Consider the following 18,024-nt stretch of genomic DNA (forward strand, 5'->3'; position numbering starts at 1 on the left):
CACAATGCCCGTGTTCACACTGTTCCTCTGTACACAATGCCCGTGTTCACACTGTTCCTCTGTACACAATGCCCGTGTTCACACTGTTCCTCTGTACACAATGCACCTCTTCCTCATCCTTTCATGCTCAAGACCTACTCGCATTTCAAGGTCAGCTCAAATGGTATGCAATACAGAAAGTACCACAGACTGTCTTAACAGAATTTTTTCCCCACAGTTCCAGAGGCTGGAAGCCCAAGATCCGGGTGCCGGCGGGTTTGGTTTCTCTAGAGGCCTTTCTTCCTGTCTTGCAGAAAACACAGCTCTCTTGCTGCATCCTCACATGGGCCCTCCCCCTGTGCAGGCATTCCTGGTGTCTCTGATTAAAAGGACACCAGTCCTATTGAATTACGGATCTACCCTTATGACCTCACGTATCCTTAACTATCTCCTTAAATGCCCTGCCTCCAAACAGTCACATCGCGGGGTAATAGAGTCAACATAGGAATGAGGGGTGGGCAATTCAGTCCATACCATAATGTTAATTGTATTTAGTAAGAAATGAGACCAAAAGAGTAGTGTAACATCTTAAGTGTAATCAACTAATAAGAAGAGAACCATATCCATAAGGGAGTGAGCAGGAAAATTAGAAAGAAATAAAACTTATAAATATGTAAGTTTCATTCTGTCACATTTTAGAAGTATTTTTAAGTTGGGAGGATTATGGTGTTAGCATTTATGCTTCCCTAAAGAAACTGAATGACTCACTCTTCCTTCTGTTGCTTCCACAATTTTTAACCACAATACCCATGTTGACGCTGTTCCTTTGTCCAAAATACACTTCTCATTCTTTCACATTCAAGTCCTACTCGTGTTTCAGGGTCAGCTTCAATGTTATGCAATACACAAAGCCCATTTCGGTCTCTTCTCTCTCTAACCTCTTTAGCGGTTCATCTGTATTACATTTATGATACTCTGATACAATGGTCATATTCTATCATGGCAATTTTATAATTTGCTAATGGCATCACTCATCTAAATTGGTTACTCTTTGAGGGAAAGGTCCACAGTGATTCTTCTTTATCCTTTTTCCCTGGATCAAGTAAGTGTGATAATCCTCTGGAAGATAAACAATAAAAAGCATCTGGCAAGCACACAGGTTAACGGATTCTAAAAACAGGTATTTTCCAAGCAGTCATCCCTGCATGGGGAATACCAGGCCAAAGTACCACCCCGAATTTGGAGGAAAGAATTCTAGTGCAGACCAACCTGGTCGAAGTCTGTCATAGCAGCTCTCTTCCACTGATTATAATGAAAAGTTCTGTATAAAATACCAAATTTTACTCACAGATTCTAAAAAGCAAATAGTAAACAGTGAATGGGAAGAAAGTTAAAACTTGAGCCATGGGGGCACCTGGGTGGCTCTGTGGGTTGGGGCCTCTGCGTTCCGCTCAGGTCGTGATCCCAGGGTCCAAGGATCGAGCCCCGCATCGGGCTCTCTGCTCGGCATGGAGCCTGCTTCCCCCCTCTCTGCCTACCTGTGATCTCTCTCTGTCAAATGAATAAATAAAATCTTAAAACCAAAAAACAAAAAACAAACCAAACTTGAGCAATGACCAGTAAGGGGGTAGTCAGTTTCTTGTGTGTTTGTCATCATTGTATCTTTTTTTTTTCCTTTCTATCTTCTGGCTTTGGTCAAAGAACAGGCTTAATGGGTGTTCTGGGCGTCAGGTACAGGTAGCAAAAATTCAAACTGGAGGAAAGAAAACGATCCTGTGTGAGCCAGAGAGTGGGGAGTGGGGGCAAGGGAATCTCTTTTTTCTTCTGCTCATGTGTCCCGGTCCACGCCAGCAGCAGAACTGTAACCCCACGAAGCAGCATGAAGAAGCCTGGGTAGTGCAGGCACTTACTACATCGAGAGACCAGTCTCTCTGGGTAACAGAGCTGGGCCAAGGGCCCTGTGCCACGCCTGGTGTATAAGGCTGTCCTAGTCTGCTCAGGCTGTTACAACAAATGACCACAGACTGCGTCGCTTAAATAACAGGCATTTTTTCACAGTTCTGGAGGCTGAGAAGCCCAGGAATCAAGGTCCTAGCAGATCCAGTGGCTGCCGAGGGCCCCCTTCTGGCTTGTACATGGAGCTTTCTTGCTGCCTCCTCACATGGCAAAGAGCAGAACGATCATCCCTCTGTGTCTCCTAAGGGCATTAATCCCATTCAAGATTCCACCCTCATGTCCCAATAACCTCCCAAGGCTGCACCTCCAAATGCCATCACTATGGTGACTTAGGCCTCAACATATCCATCTGGTAGACACCAAGATTAAGTCCAAAGCAGGGGGAACCCCAGTGTTTTCCTTTTTTCCTCTTGCCACTTTGCCCCAAGTATGGACAGATGTGTGAAAGAGCGGGACGCTGAAATTCTGAGGCAATGTCATTATATTTGACAGAGAAATACAGAGAAATGGGTCCCTGGGATATGAAAAGTATGGGAGAGATTCTGGGGGAAACAGACCCAAAGAAAGGATCCCCTAATTCAGACACAAGTTCTGAGTGCACGGCCAAACACATCTGGAGAAGCACAGCAGACACTCAGGGCTACAATATAAACCCAAGTCCCAGACTAACTCTTGAGCAATGCATGCAGAGAAGTGTATCTAGACAGCGTAGCCAAGGCTTTTAATTATGACCTGACACTGGAAACATCATCCCCAGAAGGAAAGCAACTGAACCTAACCAAGTCGATTGACTACTAAAACAAAAATCAGTTTTATCCAGGAGATTTTAATAGGAACCAGAATTTCATTTTCAAAAGGTCCAGGACAATGCAAAATTACACGACATACAGAGAGCCAGAATATGACGGATTCTCCAAGAAAAAGCAAAATGCTGGAATTACCAGAAAAAAACTTGAAAGCGGTTACTATAAACAACCTCCACAAGGTAAAGGTGAACATTAAAATAAATAAATAAATAAATGGAGAGGGTGCCTGGGTGGCTCAGTTAGTTAAGCACGACTCTTGATTTCTTTCGTTCTTTTCTTTTTTTTAAAGATTTTATTTATTTATTTGACAGACAGAGATCACAGAAAAGGCAGAGAGGCAGGCAGAGAGAGAGAGAGAGAGGAGGAAGCAGGCTCCCCGCTGAGCAGAGATCCCGAAGCGGGGCTCAATCCCAGGATTCTGGGATCACGACCTGAGCTGAAGGCAGAGGCTTTAACCCACTGAGCCACCAGGTGCCCCCAGACTCTTGATTTCTGCTCAGGACATGATCTTCTCAGGACATGGGCCGCAAGACTAAGTTCCATGGCGGGCTCCGTGCTGAGTGGGGAGCATACTTGAGATTCTTTCACCTTCTCTCTCTGCCTCTCCCCCAGACTGAGGGTTTTCTCTAAATAAATAAAATCTTTAAAAATAAATAAATAAATGGAAAGACAGGTGTGTTCAGCAGAGAAACAGAAAATAAAATAAAATAAAAAGAACCAAAAAAGGAAATTTTAGAACTGAAAAATATCAGAAATAAGAATTCCACCATAAGGATTCAATAGCAGAAAGAAGATGACAGGAAAGTCAGTGATCTAAGACAGATGCATACAAATAATCCAAACTGAACACTTAAAGAGAAAGAGAAAAGCCAGTTAAAACAAATAGAGCCTCCAAGACCTGTGAGAAAATACTAAGAGGCTTAGTATTCATGTGATGGGGTCCCAGGAGAGAAGAAAAAGATTAATACAGAAAATATTTGAAAAAATAATGACTAAAACTTTCTCAAGTTCAGTAAAACACACAGATTTAGTTTCACAAAGCTGAAAAATCCTCAAAAAAGGAGAAACTTAGAAGCAAAAACAAAAATAAAACACACAAAAATGCACACACACCCAGATACACTGTAATCAAACTGCTAAAAAGCGAAGATTTGAAAGAATATTTTTGAAAGCTGCCAGAGAAAAGTGATATATTACAGATAGAGGATAATTATTCAAATGACTGCTGACTTCACCTCAGAAATCATAGAGCCAGAGCACACTAGAATATTCTCAGTAGAATGAAAAAAAAAAAAAAAAAACTGTCAACACAGAACTCTATAACCACTAAAAATATCCCTCAAGAATAAAGGCAAAATAAAAATATTCTCAAGATTAAGGAAACCAAGAAAATTCTTTGCCAGCAGATTTACTCTAAAAAATTCTAAAGTTCTTCACTCTGAAGAGGAACGATACCACAATAAATTTTAGAAAGAAAAAAAAGAAAAATGAAATGACAACTATAATAGACTATTTTTCTCCTCTTAATTTTTTAAAAATATGTATAAATATTAAGACAAAAAACATGAAGTTGGGGGGAGCTTCAAAGCACACAGACATAATACATATGACTACTGGAGCATAATCAGGGAGGGTAAAGGAGACCTACCTGGTTGCAAGCCTTCTACATTTTAATTGAAGTGGTAAAATATTATCTCTAAGTAGACAGAAAAATTTGTACTAAAAAAATAATGCAAAGCATTATAGTGAAAATGGAATGTTAAGGATTGTGGATTACTCAAATAATGCAATAGAATGAGAAACAGAGCAACAAAAATCAGAGGTAAAAACAGAAAAAGAAAAATAATAAAGTGGTAGATCTAAATTCAATCATACCAACCACATGAAGTATAAAGTTGTCTTAACCTACTAATTAATGGAGAGATTATCAGAAAAAAATAGAAGCTCTTACTGTACGCTGTCTGTCTACAAGATACAGATACTCACTTTAAGATTTTTATTTATTTATTTATTTATTTACAGAGAGAGATCACAAGTAGGTACAGAGGCAGGAAGAGAGAGAGAGGAGGAAGCAGGCTCCCTGCTGAGCAGAGAGCCCAAAGCGGGGCTCAATCCCAGGACCCTGGGATCATGACCTGAGCCAAAGGCAGAGGCTTTAACCCACTGAGCCACCCAGGTGCCCCCAGATACTCACTTTGAATACAGTAATATATTTATATTAAACAAAATCATGGTAAAAGATACACCATGCAAACACTAATCAAAAGAAAGTTGAATTGTGCATAGACTTCAGAAGAAGAAAAATTATTAGGGATATGGAGAGATATTATGTAATAATAAAAGGGTTAATTTATCCTAAAAACATAATAATTCCTATGCATCTGACAACACAGCTCCAAAACACATGAGGCCAAAACTAATAGAACTGAAGGGACAATAAGTAGACAGCAAATTAACAAGGGTATGGAAGATGTGAACAGTACTATGACACATTTAAAGAATCCTCTACCAAAAAAAAAAAAAAGAATCCTCTACCCATTAATAGCAAAATACAAATTTTTTTCAAGTATGCATGGAGCACTCACAAAGACAGACCATATTGGTACCATAACACAAGCTTCAACAAATTTTAAACAACTGGAATCATACAATGTCTATTCTCTGAACATAATGCAATTAAGTTAGAAATTAAAAAATAGCAGAAGATACCTTAAAATCTCAAATGTTTGGAAATTAGTATGTTTTTAAAAGACCTATAAAGAGGAAGTCTCATGAGAAATTAGAACATATTTTAAAGGAAATGAAAATATAACATATCAAAATGTGTGCTATGCAGCTAAAACAGTGCTTTGGGGAAATGTATAGCAGTAAGCGCATAGATTAGAAAACAAGAAAAGTCTAAAATCACTAACTTAAGCTTTCACCTCAGGAAACCACAGAAAGAAGAGTAGTTTAGGCCAAAAACAAGCAAAAGAAAAGAACAAATATTAAAGCAGAAGTCAATAAAATGGACATCCAAAAAGATGGAGAAAAACCAATGAAATGAAAGCTTTATTCTTAGATAGGATCTAAAAAAAATTATCAAACTATAGCTTGACTGATCAAGAAAAGCAAAGAAAATGCTAATTACTGATATCAGGAATGACAGAGAAGATCACCATTACAGACCCTGTGAAGATTAAAATGATGGTGAGGGAACACTACAAACAACTCTATGCCCTTAAATTTGACAACTTAGTTGAAAGGGACCCATTTTTTTTGAAAGATAGAAACTACCAAAACTCACTTAATAATAGATAACTTGAATTTTTCTTAACTATTAAGATAACTTCAACTCTTTTAAAATTGAAATCATGGATAACATCTCCCAGCAAAGAAAGTTCCAGGCACAAATAGTTTCTTTGGTTATTTCTGCAAAACATTTAAGGACCGTAGGAGATAATTCTATATAATCTCTTCCAAGAAGTAGAATGGGGGAAAATACTTTCCACTTCGTTTTATGAGGCCACCATTACCTTGATAATGAAAATGTATAGACATTAAAATAAAAGAAACCACATAGCAATATCCCTCATGAACAGAAAAATCTTCAACCAAGTATCAGCAAATTGAATCAGAAATATATAAAAGGAGAATAGATGAAGACCAGGTAGGGTTTATCCTGGAAAAGCAAGGCTAGTCAAACGTCAAAAAAATCAATCAGTACGGTTCACCATATTAACAAACTAAACTTAAAAAATACATCTCAATAGACACAGAACAAGCGCTTAACAAAATTTAATCTGCATTAAAGATTAAAACCCCTAGCAAACTAGCAACAGAGGGAATTTCCTTTACCTAATAAAAAGGATGTACAAAAAAATCCTATAGCTGATAAAGTATGTCATAATGAAAGGCTAATTCATTTCCCCTAAGACTAGGAAAAGGCAACAGTGTGCAATTTCATCTTCCCTGTCCAATATTATATTAGCCAGTGTAAATTATTTTTATATAACAAGTATTCTTACACTTGCCAAAAAAAAAAAGTCCTTGACAGTACAATATGCAAAGAAAAAGAAACAAAAGGCATAATATTAGGAAATAAGAAATGAAACTGACTCTGTTTTCAGAGTACATCTCTGTACAATATCCTAATGAATCTATGTAAAAGATGCTAGAACTAATAAATGAGTTTATCAAGGTCATGATGTATATGGTCAATGTTCAAAAATCAATTATTTTCCTAATACTGGCAATGAACAATGAATAAACTTTACCATTTACAATAGCTCACAAAAATTAAAAAGTACTGGATATAAATCTAACAATGAAATACTGATGAAAGAAATCGAAGGAGAGTTAAGATAAAATGTTTCTGCACAATGAAAGAGATGATCAGCAGAACTAACAGGCAGCCTATGGAATGGAAGAAGATACTGCAAATGACATATCAGATAAAGGGTTAAGATCCAAAATATTTAAAGAACTTATTAAACCCAACACCCAAAAAACAAGTAATCCAGTTCAGAAACAGCCAGAAGACATGAATAGACATTTTCCAAAGAAGACATCCAGATGGCCAACAGACACATGAAAAGATGCTCAACTTCACTCACCAAATCAAAACCACGATGAGATATCACCTTACACATATCAGAATGGCTAAAATGAACACAGGAAACAACAGAAGTTGACAAGAATGCACTTTTGGTAAGAATGCAAACTGGTACAGCCACTGTGGAAAACAGTATGGAGGTTCCTCAAAAAGTTAAAAGTAGAACTACCTGATAATCAGCAATTTCACTATTAAGCATTTACTTAAAGGATACAAAAATACAGATTCAAAGAGATGCATGCATCCTGATGTTTATAGCAGCATTATCAACAATAGCCAAACTATGGGGAGATCCCAAATGTCCATGAATGGATAAGAGGGTGCTGTGTGTACACACACACACACACACACACACACACACAGGAATACTGTTTAGCCATCAAAAAGAACGAAATCTTGCTATTTGCAATGACGTGGATGGGGCTAGAGTGTACTATGCTAAGTGAAATAAGACAGAGAATGACAATATATATGTGGAATTTAAGAAACAAAATAGATGAACGTATGGGAAGGGAGAAAAAAAAGAGAGAGGGAAACAAACCATGAGAGACTCCTAACGATCGAGAACAAACTGAGGGTTTCTGCAAGGGAGGTGGGCAGGGGATGGGCTAAATGGGTGATGGGGATTAAGGAGGGCGCTTGTGGTGAGCACTGGCTGTTACATGTAAGTAATGAATGACTAACCTATACTCCTGAAGCCAGTATTGCTCTATAGGTTAACTAGAATGAAACAAATATTTGAAAAAATTGAAAACATTTAAAAACAGGGATATATTGTGCTTATAGAAGACTTATTGTCAATTTTTCTCAAATTGTAGTATAAATCAATGCAGTTTCAATCAAAATCCCAGCAAGGATCTTTTGTAGGTGTTTAAAAACTGATTCCAAAATTCATAATGAGAGGTTAAGAATTAGACATAATGATTTTGAAAAAGAAAGCAAAGTTTGAAGACATATAATCTAACTTCAAGACCTAATATAACGCTATACTAATCAAGGCTGTGTGGTTTTTGCATCAAGACAGACAAATAGATCAACAGAACAGATAATCCGGAACCAGACCTCCATATATGTGTTCAACTGACTTTCAACAAAGATGTAAAAACAATTCAACGGAAAAAGGGTAATGTTTTCGAACATGTTCTGCTGGAACGAGATATAGCTCTCTCTCTCTCTATCTATCTAGCTATATTTGTTATTATCTATCTCTGACCTGTGTATTTGCACACACAAAGATGCTGTTCCATACCCAGTTAACAATTACATGAAACTTCCCCCAACAACACCCGTAATATAACATATCTTTTTGATTCAAAAGCAGGACAATGGTGAAACTTCAGTTTTTTTTTTCTTTTAAAGCAAATTTTGCTTAAAAAAAAAAAAAAACAAGATTTATTTATTTTTGAAAGGAAGAACATAGGTGTGGAGGAGGGAGAGGGAAAGAACCCAGTGGACTGTGCTGTGAGCACAGAGCCCAGGGCGGGCCTGGATCCCAACACCCAGGAGATCACACAGGACCTGAGCTGAAACCAAGAGTCAAACACTCAACTGACTGAGCTGCCCAGGGACCCGTTAGAGCAAATTTTGTTTTTAAAGATTAGGGCATCTCTAGAGTAACATATCAAATGAGTAAAATCTCAAAGGAGACATTCCTCAGGGTAAGTAGAGAAAAATATACTGGGGTTTTAATAACAGTTATTGTGGAGAGCTATATGCAACACACATTGGTTTAAACAGGATCACTTTTGGGATGAATATAAATCCTGAATTTGAAATAAACATGCATCATATTAACTATCTACTTCCTCTCCGCTGCTTTGCCTTACGTGTTTTACAAGACAACATCTTTCTTCAATCGTCTTACTTCCTCCATCCAACATTCTTGAATGTAGAAATGTTTCAAAATCAGTGGTTCCCAAATAAAGACTGAATTTTTACAGACTCAGCATTCCAAGTTTTAATACTGTTTGTTCTTTTGTGGTTTATCCATGGAGGATTATTATTTTGTGCTCTTTGGGGCTTTTGCAAAATGCAGACTTCTAAGAGTGATAACACATGTTCACGCTAGTCTGCATGGAAGGACACAGAATTTAAGTATATAATAGATGCATCTCAAATAATTTTGCTATATTCCTTTTGAGACACATACATAAAAATAGATAAAAGCAGACAGCAAAGGGGGGGGTACTCCTCTCAGTTATTACTCTACTGAAATAAAACTAGTTTATCCGACTCCTATAGAAATGAATACTAAAAGACATTTTTAAAAAGCAGAGTTACATCAGATAGAGAGGTCCGGTTTATTTACCAAGCAGATAAACAATCTTAAAACCATTTCACTATGAAGTGTTCAGATACAATCCAATTACATTTAATGTTATCACTAGCCCTTGAAATTCTGATTAGCCAAGGACCTTGAGGTGTCAATAGCTCCAAAAGTTAATTATAGTCCAACTTATCTAAATTTTATAGATTCTTCCCATTTCCCTAAATAATCAACTCTTCAGTCTGCTGAGATAGTACGTAAAAAGCACTTAGCACAGGATTAGGTCTCTAGAAAGTGCTCAGTATTAGGTATTATCATTATCAAGCAAGTATCTCTGGGGACTGGAAGAACTCAGCAGGCAAGTAAATAAGATACTTATCTGATACTTCAAAATAATCACCTTCAACCTATTTACCGAAACCTCTCTGTATAAGATTGCCAACAAAGATTGACAAAATAAGCCAAGAATGAAAAATGTTATTACTTCTTTCGTAGTAAAGTTGCTACCATAACCTTCAGCTAATATTTCAACATTTTTATGAACAAATAGCAAAAATGTAAGGGTGCTGGCTCATTAACACCATTTTTTACCTCTTTCTCTCCTGAATTGTGAGTTTGTTATCTCGAGAAATAATCACAGAAAGGTTCAGAATCATAAATACAGAAATATTCATCAATGTCTTATTATTATTGAAATACAACTGGGCCCAAAAGAAAGAGTACAATTATTTGCTGAAAAAGAAGAAGGTATTTGGCCTCCAATGAATAGAATGGTTGTAGAGATCCTGCCAGGTGGAAAAAAACGTAAATAAACTGCCAATCGAAACGGTAAAGACAGAACTACCCTAATGCAGGACATGATCGATTATAGTCACAAGTGCTTGGGAAAACCTAAGTATTTTTTCCAAAAGAGAAAAAACAGCAATAGCAAAAACAGAAAAAAATCTGACTGTTCTTCAGGCTGAAGTTAATCGGTAGAGCTGGGCGAAGTAAAGGTGGGCTCCCGAACTTCCAGAATCCTCCCGCACATGCCAACGTCTAATTGTGTCCTCACGCTAAACATCAACACAAACACCTACTCGTTCAATAATTTAAAAAACAGGCTGTCGTCCTGCACTTGTTAAAAGGTACTTCAAGGTCTGCTTTAGTGGCCAACTAATGCACATATTTATCATTTCTCTTGATTCGGTCATTTCTCTTCTGGATAGATTTAGATTGTGAGAGCAGAGGACCAAGTGCTTAATTTTCATTCCCCAAAGAAAAGTTTTGTAATCTTTTCTCCAAATCAATCAAATAATCACATTTAAGTTTGGCTCCTGAAAAAGGTTCGTCTAAGTATGATTCATTTGATTAAAAATATGAGAACCATGTGACATGGCTTTTCTTTTTTTACCTTAATTACTAGAAAGCTTTAAACTTAATTCAGGGCCCAAATATAAGGATGAGCTTCTCTGAAATACCGAGAAGTAACTTCTTTAATTTCCCTTAGGTGGTCTCATCAGATTTTTACTTTATATTCAAATTGCACTCACCTCAAATCCTTGTGGAACAATTCAGTAAGTAAATGCTAAAGAAGCCCATAAATATACACATATATATCAGGTATATAGCATATATTTGTACATCAGGATCGTTCATTGAGCAGTAAAGAAACATGTTCATCAGAGTTTTAATTTGTGGAATAATTTTCTTAAATACTACATACAAAAAAATTTAAGAATAAGCAGGCTTCACATGTTAATTCTATTTTAAAAATTCACATGCATCCGTCATTTGTACATTCAATTAATTGTACATTAAATTAAGTACTCTGACATCAATTACTTTTTCGGTAGACTAACGGTAGACTAACAACGAATTAAAATAGTTATGTAACACAGAGAACTGAGTATTTCTACGGACGGTTTACCTGTGCTATTCCTAATCTGCTAAAACCTCCAGGAAGGCTGGCTAGTGATGGAAGGCCCATGCGAACCCGACAAATCATGACTATCTTCATACTGGGGCAGGTTAAAGTCCTTGGTTTCTGGGAGATAAAACCTTTAGGAAGGTGAGACTGGACGAGCCTGCAGTATTGTCCTCTCCAAATTTCCATGGGATTTGTCTACTAGACAGGACATTCCAGGAATAGCCTGCATTACAATCTTGGGGGCGCCTGGGTGGCTCAGTGGGTTAAGCCTCTGCCTTCAGCTCAGGTCATGGTCTCGGGGTCCTGGGATTGAGCCCCGTATCAGGCTCTCTGCTCAGCGGGGAGCCTGCTTCCTTCTCTCTCTCCATCTACCTCTCTGCCTACTTATGATCTCTCCCTCTGTGTCAGATAAATAAATAAAATCTTAGAAAGTCCCAATCAGCCCAGGACCAGAAATGTATCCATATCATTGAAGCTGGTTCCACACAGAGCAAGAATTAAGAATTGGTATACACTTGAACCCATCACCACCAACAACCCACTGCTGTACCTTTCACTAACCTGAAATAACAAAGACCCTGTAATTTTATGGGGATAAGTATTGGACTTCATTTACTCATGGTAGGGCTTTGCTCCATTTGCCAAAAGCTGATTAAAAACTAAGCAAAAGTCGGGGTGCCTGGGTAGCTCAGTGGGTTAAAGCCCAGGGTCCTGGGATGGAGCCCCATATCGGGCTCTCTGCTCAGCAAGGAGCCTGCTCCCCCGCCCCCCCCCCCGCCTGCCTCTCTGCCTATTTGTGATCTCTGTCTGTCAAATAAATAAATAAATTTTTTAAAAATTAAGCAAAAGTCATTAGGGTTTTTGGTTGTTTACTACAGTCTCCAATATGCAATCATTCTAACATTACTGGGGAAAGGAAGTGATTATTCATATTTAATTTAATTAATTAATGATGTAGGCAAAACCTTTTCACTACTATAAAAGTTTTCTAGCTATAGTTGTTAAAAAGATGCACAGATAAATAGATCTACTGATTAATAGAGATCTCTTGAGAGAAAAGTAGTTTTCCTTACATTATGATGATCCCGTTATCAATGGAAAATGAGTCGGAAGGTAAACCAGCAATGTTCCACGTTCGAATCGTCACTGCTTCTCCCAGAATACCCATAAGAGAATAATCATCAGAGCAGGGAATATCTTTGCTTTTGCACAAGTTTGTCCACTCCTTGATTTGGTTCTTTAAGACATACATAGAGAGATATGAAAATGAGGCTGGAAATCACCAAATGAATACTTTGTTAACTTCTCAATTACACTTTATTCCTTGAGTGAACAAACCAGTGTTGAAACTGCACATTAAAACAATTAATCAGATTTTTTCAAATCATAATTCAGAAGGCCCATTGTGCATTCCAGTGAAAATGAACTATGTCCAATGCTAATTTTAGATACATCACTTAATAGTGAAGTTGAGGTCAGAGTTTTGCATTCAAAAAAAACAATTGCCAGTTTTTATTCTAAAGCGGCACTTGACAAAGTAGTTGGAGATCATCATTATTCTATACATTTTCTTTAAAGTACAAGCATTTGGCAAGTCTTAACAGAGCATTATGGAATAAAATAAATCTACTTTGAACTGGTGGGGGTCAAAGGGACCACGGCAGGACTATGAGACACCAGCAAGGGTCAGGACGTATACTGGAGTTTGGGATATCCTACTTCGGGGCACAGTGTGCTAGGCTGCTCGGGAATCCAAAAGGGACTTCCAGTCCAGGTTCACACTTAGGAAGTCTGAAGTCAAGGTCCAGTTTGAAGTCACATATCAGAGAGTTCAGAAACAGTAAAAGGCACGAGCAGAGGACAGAGAGGCGAGGAAGAGACATGGTGCGAGGACATAGACACCCAAGGTGTTGGGACCCACCAAATTCTGTGGGCACGGAATGGAGCTGGCAGAGAGGGCATGATGGGTCCCACCATCTGCCTTGGACTCCTGCAGAGCTCCCCTCACCAAAATCCCTTTAAGTTTGCCCATAAAAGGCCACGACAGGTTAGGGAGAGTTAATGACTTTCAGGACCTTGATCAGTCAGTTGTTTTTGTAGAATGTCCCACAGTCGCATCTCTATGATGTTCCCCCATGATTCAACTCAGGTAATGCACCTTCAGCAGGAATAGCGTAGAAATGATATCAGGTTCTGCTCAGTGCATCCCCTCAGTCATGCGATTTCTAACTGTTCATTTTTTGATGACCCTGATTTTTATCACTTGATTAAGGAGTTGTCTGCTGGGCTTCTGTCTTTTAATTGTATGATCTCAGATATAATTAAAGCTTCTTTGGATGGTGGGATGCAACACAAGACACTCAGATGAAGAGCAGACCTTCTTGGTAGTTGCACTGCCACATAAGAGAAGGCTGCACCCAGACACAGGGTAGCAGCACACGGTGAAATGGTAGCAGGTGCTTCGGTGGGCAAGCAGAACGCAGGAGGGCTGGCTAGGCTGCGCGGGCTTCCTGGGGAGGGGGTCGTTTGAGGAATTCCACAGGTGCGGCAGAGAAGGGGCTGCCCCCGGGCATTAGATATCTAAGGACCTCTGGAAGTTGAGTGCCTGTTATCACCTCGACTATTGGAGCCTGAGAAGGAAACGGTTGGGGGGAGGGCTGAACCAAGATGAATTCGGAGTTTTAAGCCAGGATCCAAAACTAAATGAAGGCAGCGCTTGTCAAATACTGTCCTACACCTTCTGCACTGCTCTCGCCCCCTTTCTGGCTGCAACGAAGAGGCATTTTGTGGGGAGATACTTGTAACTGTAAAAATCTAGCTTTGTCAGGCACTCATTTTTAAAATGTATTAATTTATGTCATTATAGACTTATCTTTTTCTATTTTCTAGTCTCTTAAAAATATAATGGTCATATAACATGATAGCAGTCACAACATCATGATCCTCTCTCCGTGTATATTGTGAACCCATCATAGTAAGTCTAGTCAACATCATCACCAAAGTTACAAAAACGTGTTTGTTATGATAACCTTTTAAGATCTCACAGGTACAATACAGTATTATTAACTACAGTCACCATGCTGTACATTACATCCCAGGACTTAACTTTATACCTAGAAATCTGTACCTTTTGAACCCCTTCATGCATTTTGTTCACATTTTTTATTCAATGAGTTGTAATATGTTGCTATCATTATTTATTGCTGATTTGTCCAGGAGAAGTAGCTTCAAGCTCAGTTTTATGTCCTTTTAATATGTCCCTATCATTGTGGGGCCACTTCCTCACTCTGGCTTTAAAAAATAATCATTCTCTAATCATGTCCTGGCTAACTGAAGGATAATCTTCCTGTTCTAAATTCAGCTGATAAACAATCTTAATAACAGAGACCCTTTGCCACATAATGCAATATATTTGCTGGTGTAACACTCTAGGGCAAACAGGGCAAAATCTCACCTTTTGTGAATACTTAACAACTCTCATCTGGCTTTCTGTTGGGTTTGGTTGTTGATGCCAGGAACAAGGGTTGTGGCTGTGTAGGGAGGGTATAAAGCATTTCTGGTTTGAATTCTGCTTTCTAATTCACAGTTCCTACTGGCATGTTTTGATCTCTTTGTTGTCAGGCTATAGGGCCATCTGCAGACTTTTGGGAAAAATCTGAATGTTTTGGCAAATATAGCTTGATGCTGGTATTGGCACGATAGACAATGATATGTGGAAGAAGTAAAGAAAGCAAAAGCAGCAGTGACTGTGGGATGTTGTTTATAGTTCACAGTGTACGCTATCATATCTGTGGATTAGAAATTTAAGTGGCCCAATTACATGCCTAAAATGGTACAGCAGCCGACAGTAACTATCCATGACCACCAAGACAGTTCTGACCTTGACTGCTGGCAGGGAAAATGAGAAAGTTCCAATTAATTCAACTCCAGGGCTTATGTGTCCTTACAGCACTGTAGGATTGTGTTTCAGAGATTGGTGCCGGCACGGCAGTTGAAGTACCCTGGGCCCAGTTATCCTAGAAGAACTGGAGTTTTCCATGTTTTATTTATGCAGAATGCCAGAAGTTCTACAGAGACGCTGATGAATAATTCACAGCGACTCAGATTCGAGCTTGGAGGGAGGGGGTCCAGCTATCTATTGAGGGCTCTTGGTATCCAGAGACTTTGATGCTAGAAAAGAACCAGGATTGTTGGAAAGCTGTTTTGTCTTGGTTGGGTTTCCCAGAAGCAGACTCTGAGATGGAGATTTATTAAGGAAGGGTTGCTGCGGGGAGCCGTGCAAAGACTGGGAAGAAGCCAGTGAAGGGTGAGCATCTGCCAAAGTGTGCGTGCGGCCCGTGGCTTTAGTTTGATCCGCCGCGGAGGGGAAGTCAGTCCTTAGAGCTGCTCCAGCCAGAGGGAAGGGAGGCCCATTCTCCTGCCGCCGCCTCCGGCACTCACTGATCCAGGAACGCCTTAGAGGGAGAATAAATCCCCAGGCAATTCCGGCTCCAAACACTGGGCCAAGGGGACTCCAAGACCCCAAGAGAAGTCTGCCAACCAAGAGCCGCGAGTGCTGGTTGTTGGGCATGGAAGGGCGGGACGCCAGGAGGCCGTCTGGGCAGACGCCGAAGCTGCGGCTCTGACCTTCTGCTTCCGAGCAAATGGGAGGCTTTTGCTGGGGTGTAACTTGGCCCCTGCCCTGACCCGGAGCGGGGGTGAGAGCACGTCGAGAACAAATTCATAGGAAGGAATTTTGGAACATTGAAAAGAAATAAAATCAAATAAAATAAATTGGAAAAAAAAATTCACAGGAAGGAACAGAACAACATTAGAGACTCAAGAAAAGTCGAAGCCTCGTGGCTGTGGCGAAGCACGGGAGGCGTAAAATCGCCTTCAGGCCTTGACAGAGATGAACCCGGGTGGGACGTCGCGGCTGTTGCGGTCAGGGGCGAGCACAGAGGATCTGAGGTCACAGGGGCTCGGAGTTTGGGCTGTGTCTGTGTCTAGCGTAAGCGTCACGGTGCTTCTGTCAGTAAACTCCAAGGTCTCGGTGCCGGACTGTCCTGAAGGATGTGTGCGCCGGGCTGGGCCGCAGCCTTCACTCTGGCGGGAGCGGGTGTCCGTGGAGGCGGCAAGATGCGGAGCCTCGGAACGCGGCCGTCAGAGGACACGGTGGGGGGTGTGGGGCCTTCCGTCCGGCTCGAGCAGGTGCCCCAGGGTGCGCTGAGAACCCGCAGGGAAGGGTAAGAGTGGCCGCCACTAGCCCTTCCATGGTTCCAGGCGGATGTAGGGGAGGAGAAAAGGTGCTAAATTAGGATTCAAGGGACAAGGCTCGTTCCTGCGGTGTCATTAAGGAGCGATGTGGCTTTAAGCAACTCCCTTGCTCTTTCTAAGCCTCCGTCTCTGAACCGGCAGAGCAAACAAATCTATGACCAGGTAGTTTCAGGCTAAACAGTACCTATTTGAGCTACAGGATGTTAACGCGGCCGCCCGCCGCCGCCGGGGTAGCAAACAGGCATTCAAAGACACAAACCAACAAAGTGAGGAAGACTGTGAAGGTCACGCAGCAGGAGCGGGAGGACCTGGTCTCCAGCACAGAGAAACGCCACGTGTGTGAAGGTTTTAAGTCAGGTTGGTTAAAAAGAAGCAAACGAACTAAAATTGTGGACTCCCAGAATCAGCCCTATTTAAGAGAAAGTCCCCCAAAGTAAGTAAGGCTCGACGGAGACCAGGTGCAAGCAAGTGCTATGGGGAAGAAAGACAGACGGACAGACAGGATTGAGGGAGGGAGAGAGGAAGGCAGGAAGGAGAAAAAAATGAAAGAAGACCAAAAAAACGAGTTCTCATTCATTCTTTCTCCACTTGCTCGACACTAGAAGCTATTACCAAATGCTTTAAGAGTTCTCTCTTCTCCTTATTCTCATCACCCTCTTTTGCTTTTCTTTTAGTACTTTCAGTTTTTCTAAGTCTCTCTTCCTGCTCTGACAGGGCCATGTTCTGGGTCGGATTCCGGTTCAATTTTTCAATTTTTCAAAAGAGAGCTCACCGTGTGCGGGGTCTCATTCAGAAATGGACTGAAAGGGGGAAGGAAAAAGCAGAAAGAAGAAATAGAAATGGGAACTGGGTCATCAAAGGGGCGCTAATTCAAAGCAGGACACTTGGCATTTGTTTTCAAAGGAAAGAAGCCACTTACGGATTCAGTTCTAGGCCAGCCTGCCTTCTCCTCCTCTGAAGTTTTCTGTCTGAAGTCATTTTTTGAAATGATTCATTATTGAGACTCATAGAGAGTAGATGATCACACTCATAAACACACACATCAAACAAAGATGTAATAAAAATCCCGATATCTTTGAAATTTTGTCATTAAATGCTAAGATGAAATGGTAGACCCTAGAGTCAGTGTTTTTGTTTCTAGAACAATTTGATTTTAGAAAAATATTTGATATAGCATCTTATGGCTATCAAGGCAATTTACAGAATAACTAAGATACACAACTAGATAGAAATCCCTTGGAAACATTTGCTCTTCGTA

At 39.9% G+C, this 18,024-nt stretch overlaps 1 protein-coding gene across 1 annotated transcript in view; it reads right to left on the bottom strand.

Annotated features, from left to right (window-relative positions):
• Positions 1-18,024, bottom strand: part of DNAH7 (dynein axonemal heavy chain 7) — a 250,612-nt gene that overhangs the window by 73,257 nt on the left and 159,331 nt on the right. Inside the window, exon 47 of the mRNA XM_059393094.1 lies at positions 12,584-12,747. Coding sequence (XP_059249077.1) covers positions 12,584-12,747 — 164 coding nt within the window. The remainder of the gene's footprint in view (positions 1-12,583; positions 12,748-18,024) is intronic.

The sequence above is a fragment of the Mustela nigripes genome, chromosome 3 (assembly GCF_022355385.1).
Source record: "Mustela nigripes isolate SB6536 chromosome 3, MUSNIG.SB6536, whole genome shotgun sequence".
NCBI lineage: Eukaryota > Metazoa > Chordata > Mammalia > Carnivora > Mustelidae > Mustela > Mustela nigripes.